At 40.2% G+C, this 21,552-nt stretch overlaps 1 protein-coding gene across 1 annotated transcript in view; it reads right to left on the reverse strand.

Moving 5' to 3' along the window:
• The window catches only part of LOC150079350 (sorting nexin-13-like), a 392,325-nt gene that overhangs the window by 294,449 nt on the left and 76,324 nt on the right, over positions 1-21,552 (reverse strand). The window contains exon 4 of the mRNA XM_090382305.1: positions 17,611-17,700. Coding sequence (XP_090238431.1) covers positions 17,611-17,700 — 90 coding nt within the window. The remainder of the gene's footprint in view (positions 1-17,610; positions 17,701-21,552) is intronic.

The following is a 21,552-nucleotide window of genomic DNA, read 5'->3' on the forward strand; positions in this document are numbered from 1 at the left end:
GGAAAGTTGGACTGGAGAATGTTAAATTGCAAAGAGAGGAAGTCAAAGAGTTCCAAGTGATTAGTGGAGTTGGGAGAATGGTGGAGACAACACATGAATTTGACACAATGAAGTAGAGAGATTTTAAGCCAGAGAAGATCCAAAAGAGGAGATTCTAAATTAATTCTAAGAATTCTAAGTTCCAATATTCCCTATCTAAGTCTCTGACAGGCAATATTGGAACGGACATATGCACAACTAACACCTTTGAGGTGAAAGGAATGATACAGTGAATAATTTGGGCAACTGAGATGAGCAGTAGTTGAATCAACCGATAACTGAGATTCAGCCAGAAAAAGTATATGGGGTTTGGCAGACTGCAAGTGGAAATGGACATCATTGAGACTAGAATTCAGATCACGTATATTTGTGAAATGAATTAGGAAGTGTTTGGGAGGTTTAGATCTTTTAGCAGATAAGCTTACTCTATTAGTTTGACAATTCATGGTGCATTGTTTTTTTTTTTTAAGGAGCTTTGGTTTTTTTTTGGTTTTTAGGAGCATTAGCAACTAAGGCCATATTGCTCAGGGAAATGCGGTGGTCATTCCTTGACCTTTCCGCATCCTCTGTATTTGGTGGTGACGGGCTCGAACCCCGGTCTAATCAAGAAGTGTGTGCTATGCACTGCTGCTCCTTCCCACCTGGCTACGGAGGCACCATGGTGCATTGAATAGTAAGAAAAAGTGGGTGGGACATGCTGTAAGAAGTAATGAAATTTTTGGATATGGCATACACATGGCAAGAATATACCCAGATCCTTGACGTAACGTGGACTCGACATTGCCCCCCCCCCCCGCATACACACTACTTGGACTCCCTCCAGTCACTATCTGGCAGAGTAGAGGTAGCAAGATTATACACTATCTGATCCGGAAGCTTCCTAGAGAGTTACCAATAGGTTCGGTCCAGTGTACTAACTAGCGGTCAGCCTGCGAACACAGTTATAGAGCTGTACCCTCGAAATGTAAATAAGATTGGATCTCGCCACAATGTTCATCATAACCTCAAAAGTCATCAATCATACTGCATGATGGAAAAGTTGGGGAAGGGTTGACCGTAACTTAGCTCTGGAGACTAAACACGGGTTCCACCACTTCAAACCTCCAATAAGCAAAGTGGTGGTATTGCACCAGTTGATGAGTCATCTACCACCTAGTACTGCCTGGTAACACAAAGGGGTGGCATCCCTCCATGTGGTGCAGGTGCCACACCTCGACCCCTGCTTACGTTGGTTCACACCTGGGTCACCTACCATGTGCTTGTGCATGGAGATTATACCCAGGATTACTAACAGTCCCACCATCGTGAAGTTGCAAGCAAGTCTAAATGTTAAACAACTTCTTAGTTGGTGCAAAAAACTTGGTGGCTTCTATAATTATTTCCTTGAACACTTCCCATTTAGCAAATGCAAACAACATCAGGTGTTTCCACCAAAAGGAATTTAAAAACTGTCTAAGATCACTGTAATTACCTTTGTGTAAGCAAAATACCTTCCTTTGCCCTTGATAGTAGTTGTATCTAAAAATTTCACATCAATACACTATGGTCACTGCTACCTAGTAGTTCTATTACCTGAAGGTTCTCAATACATGAAGAATCACTGCTGATAATCAGAGGAAGAGTACTGATTATCAGCAGTGACTGGTTGGTTGGTTTAATGGAAGTTTATTGGCACAAGGGCAACTAAGGCCAAAATGTGCCTGTCACAGTAATTCTGCAAATGAGATATATATATATATATATATATTTTTTTTTTTTTTTATTTTTATTTTTTTTTATTTATTTATTTTTTTTTTCCAGTCATATGTCAGATAAGTTCATATAAATGAATTTGTTTTAAAAAGTTAAATAAATCGGACAAATTTGCGTTATCATTGAGAATATGGTTCATCTCTAATGAACTGTTTTGAGTTAAAACTGATTTAAAATTTGTTAGTCGAGCAGCATGATTGTAGGGACACTCGAGAAGAATGTGTTTCACTGTAAGTAGGGCAGAACAATGACGACAGTGAGGAGGTTCATCCCCTGTCAGCAAATGGAGGTGGATCAGATGGGAATGGCCAATGCGTCCTTGCAAGGACAACCTCTTCTCGTCTGTTTAATCGCAAACTAGATTTCCAGTATTGTGGCTTTTGCTTTATTTGGAAAAGTTTGTTATGGGTCTGTTGCTGCCATTCTGATGTCCATTGGTCAATACATAACTGTTTTATGATGAGTTTACAGTCCATATAAGGAATCGAGGTAAGTGAAGACACTGGGTTGATTGGATTTTTTGCTGCTTGATCTGCTTTTTCATTTCCCTGGATCCCAGCATGCCCGGGAATCCAGCAGAATGTTACGTTTGTGTTATGCTCTGTGAGATTAATTAACTCTGCTCTGATTTCTTTCAGGATAGGGTGAGAGTTCGGACATTTATATTGTAAAGAGGTTACTGCACTCAAGGAATCGGTATAGATTATCATCTCTTCATTAGACCTGTTTTTGATGTGTTCGATAGCCATTTTTATTGCATGAAGTTCAGCGGTGTAAATACTGCAACTTGGGAAAAGTTTTTGAGAGATTGCAAAAGTGGGAAGAACTACTGCAGCGCCCACATCTGTATCAGATTTGGATCCATCAGTATATATTTGCAGACAGTGTTTGTTTGCTGATGCATGAGCTAAATGTAGCTGCTGTATATTTTCATTGTTCAGCGCCTGTTTTCCCCATTTTCGAAAAACGTCATCACATAAAGTTTTAAAAGTGGACCATGGAGGCTCTATTTCTCCGGTATCTTGGTGGATATTGTCGAGTGGGACACTCCAATACTGAGTAACATACTTCAATCTGATTCCAGCAGGTTTATTTTCATTTGGTTTGTTCCTGTAGAGATTTATGAAAGACGGGTTAAAGAGGTAAGGACAGATAGGATGTGAGGTTCATGTGCGTCAATATATAGACTATGCACGGGAGATGTTCGGAAGGCACCTAGAGTTTTCTAAGTGCATTATGTTGAATGGTATTTAGGGACTGTAATGCTGACTTTCTAGCTGAGTCATATACGGGTGCACCATAGTCTAGTCTGGATCGGATTATGGTTTTATATAAGTGAAGAAGGGAGTATCGGTCAGCTCCCCATGATATTGCAGCAAGAACTTTAAGGATATTCATTTTTTTTAAACAAATAGTTCGTACATGCTGTATATGTTTCAGAAAGTTTAATTTCTTGTCCAATATTAAACCTAGGAATTTAATATTGTCATTGACTGGAATAGCATGATTTCCCAGTCGCAATTCAGGATCAGGGTGCAGTTTTCGTTTCTTGCAGAAGTGTATAGCAAATGTTTTCTGAGGAGATAGTTGGTAGCCATTTTGTAACATCCATGATTGTGTTTTGTTTATTGACAGTTGGAGTTTCCTTTCAATGGAGAATATATTTTGCGAGTGACTGGATATAGTGAGATCGTCAGCATAAAGATAAGTTTCTACTGAATTCGGGATGACTGTTGTTAGAGTGTGTATTCTAACTGCGAAGAGTGTGGCACTGAGGACTGACCCTTGTGGGACTCCTTCCTCCTGTATGCAGATTTTCGAGAGTGAACTTTGAAAACGAACCTGAAAGGTTCGATATTCGAGAAAGCTCTGAATTAATGATGGTAAATGTCCCCTTAGTCCTAGGGCATGTAAGTCATGAAGGATGCCATGATACCACGTGGTTTCAAAAGCTTTCTCTATATCTAAGCTCACCATGACCAAATGTTCGTTCTTTATGAATGCATTTCGCACATTTGCCTCAGCCTTAATCATAAGATCTAGGGTAGACCTGTTTTTATGAAATCCAAACTGATCATTGTTCATAGTAGTTTGAGTTTCAAGACACCAGGTGAGGCGACTGTGTACCATTTTTTCCAGAGTCTTACCCAGGCAGCTAGTAAGTGAGATTGGTCTATAATTATGCGGGTCTGATTGGTCTTTTCCTGGTTTTGGTATTGGTAGAACAACAGAATGTCTTCAAGAAATTGGAAAATAATTTGCAACAAATATTCTGTTGAAAAGTTTTAGGAGAGAGTAACGAGTTCCCTCATTTAGATTCTTTAACATTAGGTAGTATATGCCGTCTGGACCAGGTGCACTATTGGCTGAATTTTTTAAGGATTCTTCTAATTCATACATGGTTAGTGGTTTATTATAAGAGAGGGCTGATTTCGTTCCGAAATTTATTTTATATTTTTCAGTTATTGTTTTGGCTTTTAGGAAAGTTGGATCATATGCGGTTGAGGCAGAATGGTGAGCAAAAGATTCCGCGAGGATGTTTGCAATATCCTCTGGAAGGGTTATCTCCTGTCCTTTATAGACGATGATTGGGGAAGGAATTGAAGGAAACTTACCAGTAAGGCATCTTATTTTCCGCCAGATTACTCCTGCACTTGTGTCTTTAGTGACAGCTGAAGCAAAACGAATCCAAGATTCCTTTTTAGCTTTTCGCCGGGTGTAGCGGGCATGGGCTTTTAGTTTCTTGTATATAATGAGATTAGCAGTGGTTGGATTCTTTCGAAACTGATTCCACGCCTTGTTCTTCTCTCTCTTAGCAGTGTTACATGCTGAATTCCACCAATAGTTTTTGTGTTTCGATCCTTTATTTGAAGTTTGAGGAATGGTAGTAGCAGCAGCTGTCAACATTTGTTCTGTGATATGTTTAACGGCGTTATCTATGGAGTGATGTTGGATAATATCATCCTCTAGTGTAATACTAGATGCATATTTATTCCAGTCAGCTTTTGAGAATTTCCATTTAGATCGACTGCTTATTGGTAAGTTTGTCCTTGTGCAGAGCTTACAGATTATAGGAAAATGATCACTATTTAATGGGTTCTCTGAGACTCTCCAATCGAAGTCTGGAAATAATGTGGGTGAGCATGTCGACAGGTCTATAGCAGAGGTTGAGCCTGTTGGGAAATGGACATAGGTGTGGGAGCCTGTGTTAAGCAGAGTGAGATTATTCTTTACAAGAAAAGCCTCTATCATGCGTCCCCGATTGTCTGTCTGCAAAGATCCCCATAACTGGTGATGCGCATTAAAATCGCCCAACAGGCAGAACAGAGAGGGTAGTTGAAGGATAAGGTCATTTAGTTCAGTTATCGAGCAGTTCTGATTTGGTGAGATATATATTGATACAAGTGTAAGCGTTTTACCAAGAGCAAGGCGTACTGCAACAACTTCTAAAGTGGTTTGTAGGGGTATACGTCTGGAAGGGATTTTACTATCAATCAGTATAGCTACACCACCATGTGGAGAGATCCGGTCATGTCTGAATATTGTATAGTTTTTAACTGAAAGTGTCACTTGCGGAGAAAGATTTGTTTCTTGTAGACAGATGCCTACTGGATGATGCTGATTTATCAAATCGTGAATATCGTCTATGTTGCTACGGAGGCCTCTACAATTCCATTGAATCAACTGATCCATTATTTAGTTTTTGAAGTAGGTGTTTCTGACTGTTTTTTAGATCCAATCTGTTTATGGCGTTCCAATTTTATTTTATCTTTTCTCGGGAAAGTGGGTCGTGCAGTATCCATGTCTTCTTCGGCATGTATTTCTAAAACTGTTTCATTGTTATGAATTTTGTCATCAATTTCCATATCTGCGGTTAGAATCTTTTGAGGTTTAATATTTCTCCTACTTTCAGTATCTGAGTGTGTTGGAGTAATAGTTGGTGGTACGGTGACTGGGGAATTATTTGCTTGGTCTTTTACATGTTCTTTAGGGGACTCCAGCGGACTCGCTAGGATAGCTCGTGCCCAGTCGGAAATGGATGTAGCTGGTGGTATGGACACTTCAGTTTGAGTTCCTTCCGATTTGTGTTTTTGTGTTGCGGCTGCATATGTGAGTTTGGGTAGTGAGAGTAAAACTTGTTTCCTTGCTTCTTGGTAAGTCACTTTGTTTTCTATTTTGTACTTTTGAATCTTCTTTCCAGTTTTCCAGGTTTCACAGATTTTTGAGTAAGCTGGATGGTTACCTTTACAGTTTGGACATACTGATGTTTGTGCTGGGCAGTCTGTTTGTGTGTGTTCCTTAGATCCACAGTTGGAGCACACTGAAACCTCTCTACACACTGTTTGAGCATGGCCAAATTTTTGGCACTTGAAGCATCTGAGAGGATTGGGGATATAAGGTCGAATATGGCAGTTCAGATATCCAGCCTTAACTGTAGCTGGAAGGATTGGTGTAGAAAAGGTCAGTATAACACTGCGAGTGGGAACTAATTCACCGTCTTTCTTGATTTTAATTCGCTTTGCCTGTACAACTTTTTGGTCTTGTAGCTCTTGGACTAATTCTTCTTCTTCTTCGGTAACATTTATTAAGTCCCATTCAGACAGCACTCCTTTGGATGAATTTAAGGTGGAATGTGGAGTTACTGTGACAGGAATATTCGCGAATTTTGAATTCTTTGCAGGGCTTCAGAGTGCCTGCTATTCATTGTCTCTATAAGTAGGCCTCCAGAGCGGAGTCTTTTCACCATTTTAGGTGGCCCAGCAGCATTCTCGAGACATTTCTGGATAAGAAATGGAGAAAGTGCACCTACTTGCTGACTTGTTTGAGAATGTATAATAAGAAACGGTGGTGTTTCCTTTTTGGATCCTTCTGTTCTTTGTCTCTTGGGATGGGAACTGTCAAAGTCAGTTTGTTCTGTCCTTAAATAAGTTGAGGCATGAGGCTCAACAGATGGATTACGGACTTCGTGATCCATGTTTGCTCCTTTTAGCCCTTGGCAGAGAACCTTTTCTGCCAAGGTTACCAGCCCCGCCACGGGGAGGCAGGAGCCATGCCGCTAGAGTGACCAAGCGGTATAAGTTAGTTTGTTAGTTTTAAGGAAAAGAAAAGAAAGGTGGTTTTCCTTTCTTAAACTTACTTACAAATCGTAAGAATAAGTTAATGGTAAATCACCTTAAACGTAAGAAAAACTTTTGAAAATTAACAAGATCTGTCGCACTGAGAAGACGCTCTGTAAATCGCTCAAAGAATTGCTCGATCACAATAACGCTTGGCACCCGGGGCCCAGCAGTGACTCTTCATCTGAATATCAGCACTGACTGCTCACTCGGTAACACTGAGTGAGCAGTCAACAATATCTGCCAACAAGTTCCAATCAATATCTGGAAAGTTGATTACAGATCGGTTTATAAAACATTATACATTCTGATTTGCTGACCCACTCTGTTTGTCTGTGCAGTTGTTCATTATACTCATCACAATCAACTAACCACAAGTAATACAGCAGTGCACTGTCAGATACCACTGAATTAATTCATGAGTTAACATGGTGAGTTTCGTGTCAATAGGACATTGTGCTTTTGTGAAACTGGCATTTAAAACTCATCTTGGTATTTTGGTAGATGAGTAAGATTGTCGACTTTAAGGAATGGCTAATTTGCACCAAAATTTGTCATAAAATTGAAAAAACAGCTTTGGAAACTTAAGTAAGATTTAAACAAGCATTTCTAAGGTAGCCAAACTCTGACTGAAAACTATGAGTGCTCAGGTCATCCACTGCCAAGATGGAGTGATGAAAATGTTGAAAAAGTGCATCAGTCATTCACGAGGACAGACAGTATGTATACAATTAACAATATTTGTGACATGCTAGGCCTATCATATGATACATTCCAACACATTTTAATTGAAAATTTAAACATGAGGCAAATTTCTGCAAAATTTAGGCCCCACCGAGTTACAAACAAGCAGAATCAGCTTTGTGTGTATGCAGGAACCTTCAAGCACCAGTCAGAAACTTTAAAGCAGCAGTCCCCTCAGAGGAACAGTGCATAATCTTCACATCCAAAAGAGGCAAGGATGACATTTGGTCTGACAGATCAAATGTCAAGAGCACTGAGTATTTTATTTGATAATGAGGGAAGTGTTTATTAGGAGTTCCTAATATCCATTAGGATGTTAGGAGAAAACATCCAGACAAATGGTGCATTCAGGACTGGCTTCTGCATTATGATAAAGCACCATTCTACACAGCTCTTGTTGGTTCAGCAGTTTTTAGTCAAGAACAAAATAGTAATGTCTCACAGGTCGATACAAAGGACAATACTACTCACTATTACCAGAGAATGTCACACAGTAAGCACACCTGCGCTACAGCTGCTGGCCAGAACTCTCCCATTTTACCTGGAAGTAGCCAAAAGAGGCTTATATTGTAGATTTAAAAAGGGCACACCCACAGAATTTCTGGGGATAACCCTTGATACAACCAACACCTTCAATGCCAAAAGAAAAAGAATAGCCACAAAGCTCCATGAGCTATGGCAAACAAAGTGGGAGCAGGAAACCAGAGGTCTGGTTACCAAAAGGTTTCTGACATGGGTGGCAACTGTTAGCCCGAAACCACCTAAGTGCTATGCCCCTGGACTTTTGCAACATTTATATTGACAGGTGACGGCTCCCTAAAGGTGAAGCTCCTTAGGGCTCACTGATGACCCAAACTGCACCTGTGGCGAGAGTAAAGACTGGGCACACATTCTTTATGAATGTATAATATATGACATCCCCAAAACAGAGCTAATAGCACAGACTGGCCCCCTTCCCAGGAGAGAGGTACATCTGTTCATCACAGAAGAGAAAAATTATAAAGCCTTTACATCTTTCACACAGACAGTATTTGAAACGCACAGAACTATCCAAAGAATGGCAATTCAGCCCCCCAGCAATTAAACAATAATCAACAGTTAAAATTGGCCAAGTTTCCCACCATGCCCAGACAATGACTTAAAATGTCAGGATAGCAGTATTCTGTGCCCTGACAGAAACCTAACATGACAAAACTCCCCAGGACTACCCTGCCATGTGTAGGAACCTGGGCCCCACACCAAATAAGTAACCATGTAGGGGAGGGAGATGTACAAACAGCCAGGGAAGAAGATTAGCTGAAAAACATCAGTAAGCTAATAGCAAGAGGATGTAATGTAGAATGAAAGAAGAATGAAAGACAGAAGGAATGAATGAGAATGAAAGACAGAAGGAATGAATGAGAATGAAAGACAGAAGGAATGAATGAGAATGAAAGACAGAATGAATAGGCTGGGCACTGAGTGAACTAGGAATTATGGTAAAAGGAAATAAATGGCAGTTTTGGTGGAAGAAAGAGTGACCTAGCATGAGGGAAAGAGAGAGTGAATGGGAATGAGTGTAAGAGCAAATGTGGTTGGCCGAGGGAATACAGAGTTGGGAATAACTTACATTACTTTATACATACTAACAAACATTTACTAACAACACAAACACTGCATTCTCCCGTGGCCTGCACCACGCCTGAGGAATTGCAGTGGGTTAGGGTGATAGGGGAGTGCGGTGCAGGGGGCGAGAGTTGAATAAATGAAATGAAAGCCAGAAGAATGAATGTGTTAAGTGTGTGAGAAAAAGAACACAAGCCATAAACGCTACAGTTAAGTACACACTAACCCTAGTTTTAATTAGTATTTACACTACACATCATTGCATCCTCCCCTGGTGTGTGAGAAGGAGATGAATGAGAGTAAGTGAAAAAAAAAATTATATACACAGGGTGACTCAAAAATATTGGTCCAAACGTTTAGGGAAGGTAGGTAACATCTTACCAGCCCACACATTGGGTCCTTGAGGTTGTCACAGACATTCTCTCAAATATGCCAGACAAGCTGTACTTGCTACCTGGGAGTCTAAAACGCTGATGGAACTGATATTCAGGTGACACTCAGTTCAAGTGGACCCAATTTCGGCGAAGTTGAGCAGTCTGTGACAGCCAAATCCTCTGCTTGCACCTTCACAATGGTGGGATTGTTAGTAAACCTGGGTATAACCTCCATGCTCAAGCACATGGTGGGTGACCCCCCAGGTGTGAACCAACGTAAGCAGGGCTCGAGGTGTGGTGCCCACACCACATGGAGAAATGTCGCCCCACTGTGTTACCAGGCAGTACTAGGTGGAAGATGACTCTCATCAACCGGTGCAATAGCACCACTCTACTTATTGGAGGTTTGAAGTGGTGGAACCCATGTTTAGTCACCAGAGCTAAGTTCCGGTCAACCCTTCCCCATCTCTTCCGTCATGCAGTATGATTGATGACTTTTGAGGTTATGATGAACATCGTGGCGAGATCCAATCTTCCTTACATTTCAAGGGTACAGCTCTAAAACGGTGTTCGCAGGCCAGCCGCTAGTTAGTACACCGGACCGAATCTATTGGTAACTCTCCAGGAGGCTTCTGGATCAGCTAGTGTATAATCTTGCTATCTCTACTCTGCCAGATAGTGACTGGAGGGAGTCCAAATAGTGTCTATGCGGAGGGGGAGGGATTGTCGAGGCCATGTTATGTCATGGATCTAGGTATATTCTTACGTGTACGCCACATCTAAAAAGTTCATTACTTCATACAGCATGACCCACCCCCTTTTTCCTACTATTGAATGCACCATGAATTGTCAAACTAACAGAGTAAGCTTATCTGCGAAAAGATCTAAACCTCCCAAATACTTCCTAATTCATTTCACAAATATACGTGGTCTGAATTCTAGTCTCAATGATGTCCATTTCCACTTGAAGTCTGCCAAACACCATGTACTTTTTCTGGCTGAATCTCAGTTATCGGTTGATTCAACTACTGCTCATCTCAGTTGCCCAAATTATTCGCTGTATGATTCCTTTCGCTTCAAAGGTGGTACTTGGGCATATGTGCGTTCCGATATTCCCTGTTAGAGACTTGCTAATTTGGAATCTCCTCTGGCTTAAAATCTCTCTACCTCATTGTGTCAAATTCATCTGTTGTCTCTACCATTCTCCCAACTCCATTAATCACTTGGAGCTCTTTGAAATCCTATCTTTGCAACTTGACTTTCTCCAGTCCAACTTTCCAAACAGTGACATAATTTTCCTTGGTGATTTTCATGTTCACAACTCCAGCTGGCTTCCGTTTTCTAGTCACACTGACCCAGGTGGTCGAGATTCTGAGGCTTTTGCAATTACTAATGACCTTGCACAGATTGTTCATTTACCTACAAGAATACCGGACAATCCTAACCATACAGCCAACACACTTGATCTTTTTCTCACAAACAACCCTGCTAAGTACACGGTCGAAGTGAAATGTCCTTTAGGCACCTCAGATCAAAACTTGGTGATTGTCTCTTCTCCAATGGAGCCTCTATCTGATGGCTATTCCCAACCACGTATTGTTTGGCATTACAAGAATGCAAAATGGGATGACCTGCAAGAGTTCTTTTCTTATTTTCCTTGGTCGGATTACTGTTTCAAAACTTCTCATGTCAACGTTTGCTCAGATCATGTCACTGAAATTATTCTTGCAGGAATGGAATCCTTTAACCCACACACCACTTTAAAATCTCGTCCTTTATCTAAACCTTGGTCTTCCAATAAATATGCTAAGGCTGTCAAAGAGAAGAATGTTGCATATTGTAATTGGCTTGTTTCTAATTCTTCAATTTCATTTTCGGCCTACACCAAAGGTCGCAACAATTGTAAAGCAGTCATTAATCAGTCCAAACTAGATTTTGAACAGGCTTAGAGTAGAAAACTTGCTCCTTGCCTAATGGTAACCGAGCATTCTGGTCTCTTGCCAAAGCTACTGTCCGCAATTTTTGCCCATCTCTGCTCCCACCTCTGTCCAAACCAGATGGTTCTGTTGTCACTTCAGCCAAGGATAAAGCTGACTTTCTAGAATCCCATTTTTCCTCCAACTCGTGTATTAATGATCTTAGTAAAACACCTCCCACCATTCCCAATAAGCTCCATTCAATGCCTCCTGTGGTCTTCCGTCAAAAGGATGTCAGAAGGATTTTTAGGAATCTTGATGCTAAGAAAGCTCCAGGTCCCAATGGTATTTCTCCACTTGTTCTCAAAACCTGTGCTCCTGAACTTACTACTGTTCTTTGCCGCCTTTTTTTTTTTTTCACTTTCTTATTCCAAAGGTGTTTTTCCCTTCTGCTTGGAAATTTGCTCATTTCCAGCCAGTTCCTAAAAAGAGTGACAAATCCCTCCTATCCAATTATCGTCCCATTGCAATTACTTCTACTCTTTCTAAAGTAATGGAGAAATCAATTAACTGCCAACTCTTAAACTACCTAGAAACATTTCATCTGATCAACGATTGCCAGTATGGTATGGATTCCGTCAGTGTCGATCCACTAGTGATATTCTGGCTTATGTTACCCATTTATGGACTAATTCAATGGAAAAGTTCAGTGAAACACAAGTAGTTGCTGTTGACATCTCAAAGGATTTTGATCGTGTTTGGCATAAAGAGGTTCTAAACAAGCTTCCATCGTATGGTTTTCCAACTGTTTTTTGTAATTGGTTATCCAGTTTTCTCTCTGATCGCTCACTGAGGGTGATGGTAGATGGCTCTCTGTCTTCTAATTTCTCCACTAATGCCAGTGTCCCCCAAGGTTCAGTTCTTTCCCCCACTCTTTTCCTCTTGTATATTAATGACTGTCTTCTATTGACTGGAATCCTATCCATAGTTTTGCAGATGATAGCACATTGCATTCCACTTTCCATTTTGAGAAACCTTGGCTAGCTCAATCAACTTCACCGTCTCGGAAATCTGCTACCAATTCCTTAAATGCTGATCTCCAGGTAATTCTCCAGTGGGGCAAAGACAACTTAGTTGATTTCAATCCTTCTAAAACTCAGTCTTCTTTTATATCTCGCAAAAAGGATTCTTCTGCTCCTATACTTATCTTTGGTGACACTCTGATTTCTAGGCAAAATTATATATCTCTTTTAGGGATTACCCTGACTTCTAATCTGTCTTGGCACAAGCACATTACAAATATTGCTTCCTCTGCATCGAAAAAACTTGGTTTTCTCTTTCGCTCTCAACTTTACTTTTCTTCCAAACAGCTGTTCACTCTGTACAAATTGCAAATCCACCCTACCATGGAATATTGTTCCCACATCTGGGGTGGTGCCCCCAAAACCTCTCTCAGGCTTCTTTATTCCGTTCAGAAGAGGGCAGTTAGGTTAATTAATGATTCATCTCTAACAGAGTCTCTCCACTCACTGTCTCATAGACATTCTGTTTCTGCTGCATGCCTCTTCTACAGATATTTCCATGGGCACTGTTCTTCTGAATTGGCATCTATAAATCCTGTTCTCTCTTTCAAAACAGTCCAAACACGTGCTGCCACCATGGTCACCCTACCATGGAATATTGTTCCCACATCTGGGGTGGTGCCCCCAAAACCTCTCTCAGGCTTCTTTATTCCGTTCAGAAGAGAGCAGTTAGGTTAATTAATGATTCATCTCTAACAGAGTCTCTCCACTCACTGTTTCATAGACATTCTGTTTCTACTGCATGCCTCTTCTACAGATATTTCCATGGGCACTGTTCTTCTGAATTGGCATCTATAAATCCTGCTCTCTCTTTCAAAACAGTCCAAACACATGCTGCCACCAGCCAACATCCATTTACTGTCCAACTTCAAACTCAGAGAACCAACTTTTCATCTTCCTCATTTATTCATTCAACTGCTGTTTTCTGGAACAACTTTCCTTCATACATATTTCCTGAAAATTACAGTATACAGAAGTTCAAGTCCAATGTCAACAAATATCTTCTTTCTTCTTCTCAACCTCCAAACCAAGCACAGTACTAGTACTATAGGTTCTAATACCTCTTGTGTTTGGGTTTACATGAAAAAAAAATCTAAAGGAATGTGAATCACATAGGACCCCATAGACGGAAACGTCACGGGAAAGTAGTAGCAGAGGCACAAGAAGCAGAAATGACACAAGACAGTAATTAGTGGCAAACATTTATTTGACATAATATTAACAATGGAGTATGAGATGGTTGCATTTCATTATGTTACAACAGATGCTCGAATGTTCCGCCATGAGACACGATGTATGCTTGACACCGACGCAGCATGGATTGGCGGACCCGGTCGAATGCACCTGGAGTTTCTTTGACAGTAGCAGCAGCGCAGACGAGTCGCACCACAGGATCAATTTCCGTCTCCACAGGCGATTCATACACGATAGATTTTAGGGCCCCCCCCACAGAAAGAAATCAAGGCTCGATAAATCAGGTGAGCATGGGGGCGAGGCAATGGGTCCACCACAGCCAATCCATCGACGCCCAAAACGCCTGTTCAAATGGTTATGAACACACCTTCCATAATGGGCAGGCGCCCCATCATGTTGAAACCAAATGTTGCGTCTCACATTTGCAGGAACATCATCAAGTAACCCTGGTAGAACTTTTTCAAGAAAGATCGGATACTTAGCAGAGTTCATGCGGGATGGTAACAGGTATGGGCCGACTAAGCAGTCACCGACCATACCTGCCCACACATTTTTTGTGAAGCGATGTTGTGCCGCATGGGGGCATAAACCATGTGAGCCCTCTGCTAATCCATACACTCGGTGCATGTCTGCCAGCTCACAGTTCGTATATCGATGCATGCTCTTCGTGCGGCAACTACTGCTTGAATGAGTAAACCAGAAATTTTCCCTCTCGTGAACTGATGAACAGCACTGTTTACTGACTTACGGTGACGTTTCCGGTTATGGGTTCCTATGCGATTCAGATTCCTTTAGATGTTACCTACCTCCCCTAAATGTTTGTAGAAATATTTTTGAGACATCCTGTATATATACAGGGTTATTCAAAATGATGTACGGGGTTTCAAGCAATTCCTGTACTGAAACCCCGGACTTCATTTTGAATAACCCTGTATATAAAACTTGGGGGAAAAAAAAAAAAAAAATGAATGAGAATGCAGATTGTGAATGAAGTAAATGTGTCTCTCTCCCACCCCTTCGCCTGGTGGGTTCCCCACTGCTGGCTAACATGTCCCATCCCCAGAGTGGGATGGGCAGTTTGACCTTCCTACCGGATTCGACACTACATGGACATGACAACCATCACCGACAAAGACATACTGCAGTTTTGCTGCTGACACGGCATTTGGCGACCTGAACTGGGTACGCTAACCTGGTTCCCTTTAATACCCCCATCCCCAGGCAGGGGAGAAGGAGACGGGTCTCTGTCTCCTCCCTTCCCTCCCCCCCCATACTTCGCTTGGTGGGGCTCGTCTCCACCGACCTCTTTGGGGATGTATACTCTATCGTCCCCATTTTTATATGTTTCCCCCCAAGTCTTCAGTCTCCCCCCCATCTCACTAAACTGACTGAGTACACCCCTTTACAATGCTGCCAAATTCTAATCAATGTCTAAATTCTACTGCTTTCTTGTAAATCTCTTTTGGCCAAATTCTAGTGTACACCCCCCCCCCTTTTTTTTTTAGGCTTGCCATTGAAATCCTTGGAAATTAGGTGGTGGAGCCCGCCAGAGTATTTAAATAATCTATTGGGTGCCTGACCTGCCTCCTCGTGGCAAAGTGTGGGCAACGGTGGGTCCCAACGGCTAAATGGTCAGAGAAACAACAGAACATAATGCTGCACAACAGACCACTCTCCACACACTTTTAAATCTCTGGCCTACACAGAGTTTTGTGTCACTCACAAAGAATACAACGCGGAGATGGGGGAAACCCCTGGTGTCATAAGACAACTAACACACTTTACAGGCCTTCAGCGTCAAACCCTATATTAGCACATTAATGTAACTGAACTAAAATCAACCGTGCTCATTCCAATTTTATTTTAGGTCCTAGCCACTAAAATCCCAGGAAAGTAAGTGGCAGGACCTGCCAAAGTACAATTGACTCACTGGTAACACTCGGCTAGCCTCACGTGGCGAGGTGTGGGCAACATCGGGTCCCACTAGGGGCCTGGCGGCCAATAAGCCGGATAAACAATGAGCATAACATAAAACACTAAACATGACCCACACACTTCTAAATCTCTGGCTCTGACAGGGTACTTCACCTTTCGTGGAGATGAGAGAAATCCCAGGAGCCGTTAGATCCTCAACATACCTCATACCCTCTCCCTGTTTTGAGCTGAATCACAAAGTGTTAGTCAGTATAATGAAAAAGGAGTCCCAGAGATGTTTTAAACAGCAGGAAAAGCACTGGGATTGATGTATAAACTCTGGAGGGTCTACTTTGAAGGGGACTATACCAATGTGTAACTAACATTAGTGTAAATTAATTTTATTGCCTCAATTTGAAAACTTTTAGCCCACACTTTGAAATCCTCTCACTTTTGTTTTCACGATCTTTATATCATACTAAAATGATTTTTAGCATTACAATGACAACCCTTCTCAAATGGACATAATGTTTTAGAATTTATGTGCTTCTTAGTTTATAGTTCTTATAGCTTTATATTTTGAACAAGAATTATCTAATACACAATCCTAACACAACTGATTATTTTTTTTACTATTTTTTTTTTTTTTTTTGTGATGCAAACAGTGTACCAACCTCAAATTAAAACACTGTGTATTACAGATGAAATTCAGTCACTGAAGAAACAAGTGAATGTTCTAGAGACAATTCAAACTGGAGATGCATCAGTCCTCAGAACAGCCAAATGCATATTGTTCCAGTTTAAGAGGATTTAGTTTTATTGGAAGATTCCAATAAAATTCCATTGGGAGACAGGTAATATTTTTGGTAATAAAGATAGGCAGAGTAGATCTGGGGTGTCCTTTGAGAGCAATACTTAATGTTGTAACCTAAAGAGTGTTAGCTTTTATGGTGGAAAAGAGAGAAAGAAAATATTCACGTGGGGATTAATGATACTAAGTGCACAAACTGTTCAACTGGTTGCATAAATACAGAACCATGCTGGAAAAATGCAGTGAGTTAGGTTAGAATGCGTATATGTCAACAATTCTGCACAGACACGATGGGAGGAACTATCAAGACTCTTCGAGGCTTCTGAGCAAACTTTTTATCAGTGTGGCCTGCTTTGTAGGTAGAAAGAACCTATTTTATACAGATGTCATACATTTGAACAGAGGGATGCATGGGTCTTTCCCAATATCACTGCATTTAAGAGGCCTTAAGGGTTCAATTAGTGTTAATGTAGATATCTGTTTATCTGATGATATGGGTCAACGTAATCCTTGAACGTACTTCAAGAATTGTTGTTTGGGGCTGCAAAAGCTAATATTGGTTACTGTTAAAACTGTGGTAAAATATTGTTATAAATGCTAAAAGTTATTGTCCACAATAACTGTTATTCAAAACAAAGAAAAGAGACTGTTCTGTTTGCAGTATAAGACTTCTGGCATTAATTATTTGAGTTCACATTCAGCATTTCACCAAGAGAGAAATAACTCACAAATATAACATGCAATATGAGTCTTTCAAAACTTATGTTATCATTAGACATGTTAAAATTGACAACTGGGCCAGGATATTTCTTGAACACAATCCTTTTCAAAGGTGGCAAAGGTACTAAACAAGAATGGTAAAATGCTGGATTATCCTATAAAGACAAAGCTTGCAAAAATTTAATACTAATCATAATCTGAATGAGCAATTAGAGGTCTAGGGCTAAGCAGAATGTTTGTCTATTTGATATTGCCCATTTTATATTTAAGTAATAAATTTGCAAAAACATACATTTCATAACATTTAAAAATAATTAATTACAGAAATGAACATCAATTTACCTCCTGAAGTGGTGCATCAATTACATTTGAACCAGTAAGTCGCTGATCACATTTTGATTGTATGGGCGGATTTTTTATTTGTTGAATAATCTAAAAGTTAAAAAAGTTAATTAAGGTATATAACAAGCACACAGTTAATAAATTATTCAAAAACACTATAAATCTGCATTTCTCAAAAAGCAATGCATCAACTATTTGGAAGGGGAGGGGGTGCAAACTATTAGGGGGAAAACTAAAGAAAAGAAAAAAACTTTTATTGGTGCACTATAAAATCAAATTCAAATATTTATCATAATACTTGTTAATTTTTGTTTTAAAATATTATTCCTCAGCTTTTGTTGTTGATTCTTCTAGAGATTGGATTATGGAACTCACCTCACCATGTCTGTCCTTTCTGCACACATTATACTTGACATATTCAAAGCCTGCATTTCCAGTACTAAATTGACCATTTTTCTCGCATTCCTCTAATAACAGTATATGATGACAACCAAATTCATCAAACATTATACTTGACATATTCAAAGCCTGCATTTTTCTCGCATTCCTCTAATAACAGTATATGATGACAACCAAATTCATCAAACATTATACTTGACATATTCAAAGCCTGCATTTCCAGTACTAAAGTGACCATTTTTCTCACACTCCTCTAATAACTGTATATGATGACAACCAAATTCATCAAATTTATTTACTATATTCCTAGCATTAGGGTACATGCAAGCAAGAATAGACAGAACAGGAAGGGAGGAGGGCTTATGCTGTTAGTTAAGAAACACATAAAACACATTCCTCTAATAACAGTATATGACAACCAAATTCATCAAACATTATACTTGACATATTCAAAGCCTGCATTTCCAGTACTAAAGTGACCATTTTTCTCACACTCCTCTAATAACTGTATATGATGACAACCAAATTCATCAAATTTATTTACTATACTCCTAGCATTAGGGTACATGCAAGCAAGAATAGACAGAACAGGAAGGGAGGAGGGCTTATGCTGTTAGTTAAGAAACACATAAAATCCAAGGACGTGCAGCCAGTTGACATCGTTGGACAGTGCAGTGTAGAGTCAGTTTGGTGTGACATAAGCATTGGGAGATCAAAATTGAGAGTAGGAGTGTGTTATAGGCCTAATGACTCTAATGAGTATAATAAAAAATCTAAGGAAGTGCATAAAATCTAGGGAAGTGCATCTAATTGATGTTGGTGGACAATGCAATGTTGAGTCTCTTTGGTATGACGTACGCACTGGGAAAGGAAAAATTAGAGTAGGAGTGTGTTATAGGCATAATGACTCTGATGAGTACAACGAACAATTGTGCGGAGAAATACAGTGAATCAGAATGTCTTGTAATGGGGGATTTTAACTTTCTAGATATTGACTGGAACTTGTGGGTTGGTCATTCACACACTAGCAAGACTTTTGTGGGTTTATTGGAGGATTGTTTTCTACAGCAACATGTTCGAGGGGCAACCAGAGGGAATAATACTCTTGATCTGATTATCAGAAATGATTATTCATGCATTAAGAATTTGGAGATAAAGAAACCAATAGGTGACAGTGATCACAGTGTAATGATGTGGGATTTATTTAAAGATGTAACTACCACCAGAGGTAAAGGGAAGGGTTTTTGTTTTCGTAAAGGTGACTACAGTCTCTCACAATTTTTAAATCCTATACAGTGGGATCAACTGATGATGTTATCAATGGGGTTAATTCTAAATGGGAAGCCTTCAGGGACTTAATCTTGGAGGTTACTAGGCCTTTAAAATCAACTAAGAAATACTGCTCAAGGTTCAGGCCTAAATGGATGTCAGATGAACTAATAAGGCTTGTGGCAGAGAAAAAAAATGTGTGGGATTGATATGAATTATCAGGTGACACAGAAGCCTATGGAAGATATAAGCTTGTCTGTAATCAAGTCACAAGGGAGGTTAGGCAGGCAAAGGCAGATTACGAGAAATTCTTGGCAAAGGACGCAAAGAGTTCTTTACTTACGTAAACTCTGGAAGGAAGGGGTTGAATCAGAATTGGTCCACTTAACATAGATAGGTTGACCACTGATGATCATGCTCAGGTAGCTGGTAAACTGAATGAGTATTGTATCTACATTCACACAAGAGGATTTATTCAATGAGGGAAATGCTAGAAGTTTATCAAACTCTAACAAGGAGTTAAGTCATTTTGTGATAACTGAGAGCAAAGTGGAGGAGACATTGTTGAAGTTAAACATAGAGACCTGGGGTAGATGGGATCTATCTAGTTATATAAAAGGAGGCAGCAAAGGAAGTAAGCAAACCCTTAGCCATAATTATCAGAGCTTCCTTGAACTCACAGGAGGTCCCCATAGACTGGAGGGGTGCAAATGTATCACCAATTCACAAGAGGGGTTGAAAAGGTGACACAAATAACTATAGACCTGTTAGTTTAATCTGTGTTCCTGGGAAAATAATGGAGCCACTGGTTAAAGAAGCATTGCAGGATTATCTAAACAAGAATGCAGTAATAATTAAGACACAGCATAGTTTGTTAAAGGGAGGTCTTGTCTGACTAATTTGATTGGATACTATGATGTGGTTACAAAGGAAATGAATGTCAAAAATAATTTTGATATCATATACTTGGATACTGTTGCACATGGAAGATTGCTGTACAAATTGGAGAGCTATGGCATTAAGGGTAAGTCGCTACAATGGATAAAGGGATGGTTGAGTGGGAGGCGACAGAGAGTGGTAATCAATAGACACTGCTCTTCATGGACAAATGTTATTAGTGGAGTTCCCCAGGGTTCGGTGCTGGGCCCATTGTTGTTTTGTGTATTCATCAATGATATTGATGAAGGTATATCAGGATTAATGTCCAAGTTTGCAGATGACACAAAGGTTGGCAGGGTTGTTAAGGACACTAATGACAGTACGCTGTTGCAACAGGATCTATAAAAGTTGAGCAGATGGGCTGAGAGGTGGCAAATGAAGTTTAACAATACATATGTAAAGTACTACATATGGGAAGCAGTAACCCCAGAGTAACATATCAACTCTGTGGTACTACACTGACAGTGGCAGAGAATGAAAAGAACCTGGGGTAATTGTGCAGGCAGATATGAAGTTTTCTGAGCAGTGCAGATGGTCTGCAAGAGTAGCTCATGGTGTCTTGTCAATGATATATAGGAATTTTTCTAGCAGGGAAAAGGAGGTGATTATCCCCTTATATAAGGCAATAGTCAGGCCACACCTTCAGTACTGTATACACGTCTGGAGGCCCCATTTTAAGAAGAATGTAGAGCTGTTGGAATGAGTACAAAGAACGGCAATAAAATTAGTGAATGGAACGAAGGGTTTCTCTTACGAAGAAAGGATTAAGTTTTGCAGGTTACAGTCTGGAGACTAGGTACCTGTGAGGTAATCTGATTGAGGTGTACAAAGCCTTGAATGGTTTGAGCATGCTTAATGTTGATGGGATTCTTCCTCTTGCTCAGAATAATCACCTGCTGTGAGGACATAAATTCAAATTGAGGAAAGACAGTTGTAGGATAGATCTCCAGAAGTTTGCCTTTAGCCAGTGGGTAGTTGATTGGTGGAACAGACTTCCATCTTTTGTTGTGGAAGTTGATAGCCTAAATAAATTTAAGGCTGAGCTGGACAGGTATTTGGAACAAACAGAGGGGTGAAATGAGAGTTTTTTTTTTTTTTTTTTTTTGGCTGATGCTGCATAAGCTTGCTTTCTTGCATCATATGCCTCGATCAATGCTAATGCTAATGTGTGGGCATGTTGCACTGTACCTGTGTGGGTAGGGAGCGAATATAATTCTGATTTGCATTCTGATGTAGTGTAACCATGCCGTTCATATGTAAAGAGGTAGCAGTGGGCACGTTGCATATTCATATTGTAGTGAACACACACGCATACCTCTCATTAGTATTCCGACC

The sequence above is a fragment of the Mastigoproctus giganteus genome, chromosome 10, assembly GCF_048544385.1.
Source record: "Mastigoproctus giganteus isolate SK-2022 chromosome 10, ASM4854438v1, whole genome shotgun sequence".
NCBI lineage: Eukaryota > Metazoa > Arthropoda > Arachnida > Uropygi > Thelyphonidae > Mastigoproctus > Mastigoproctus giganteus.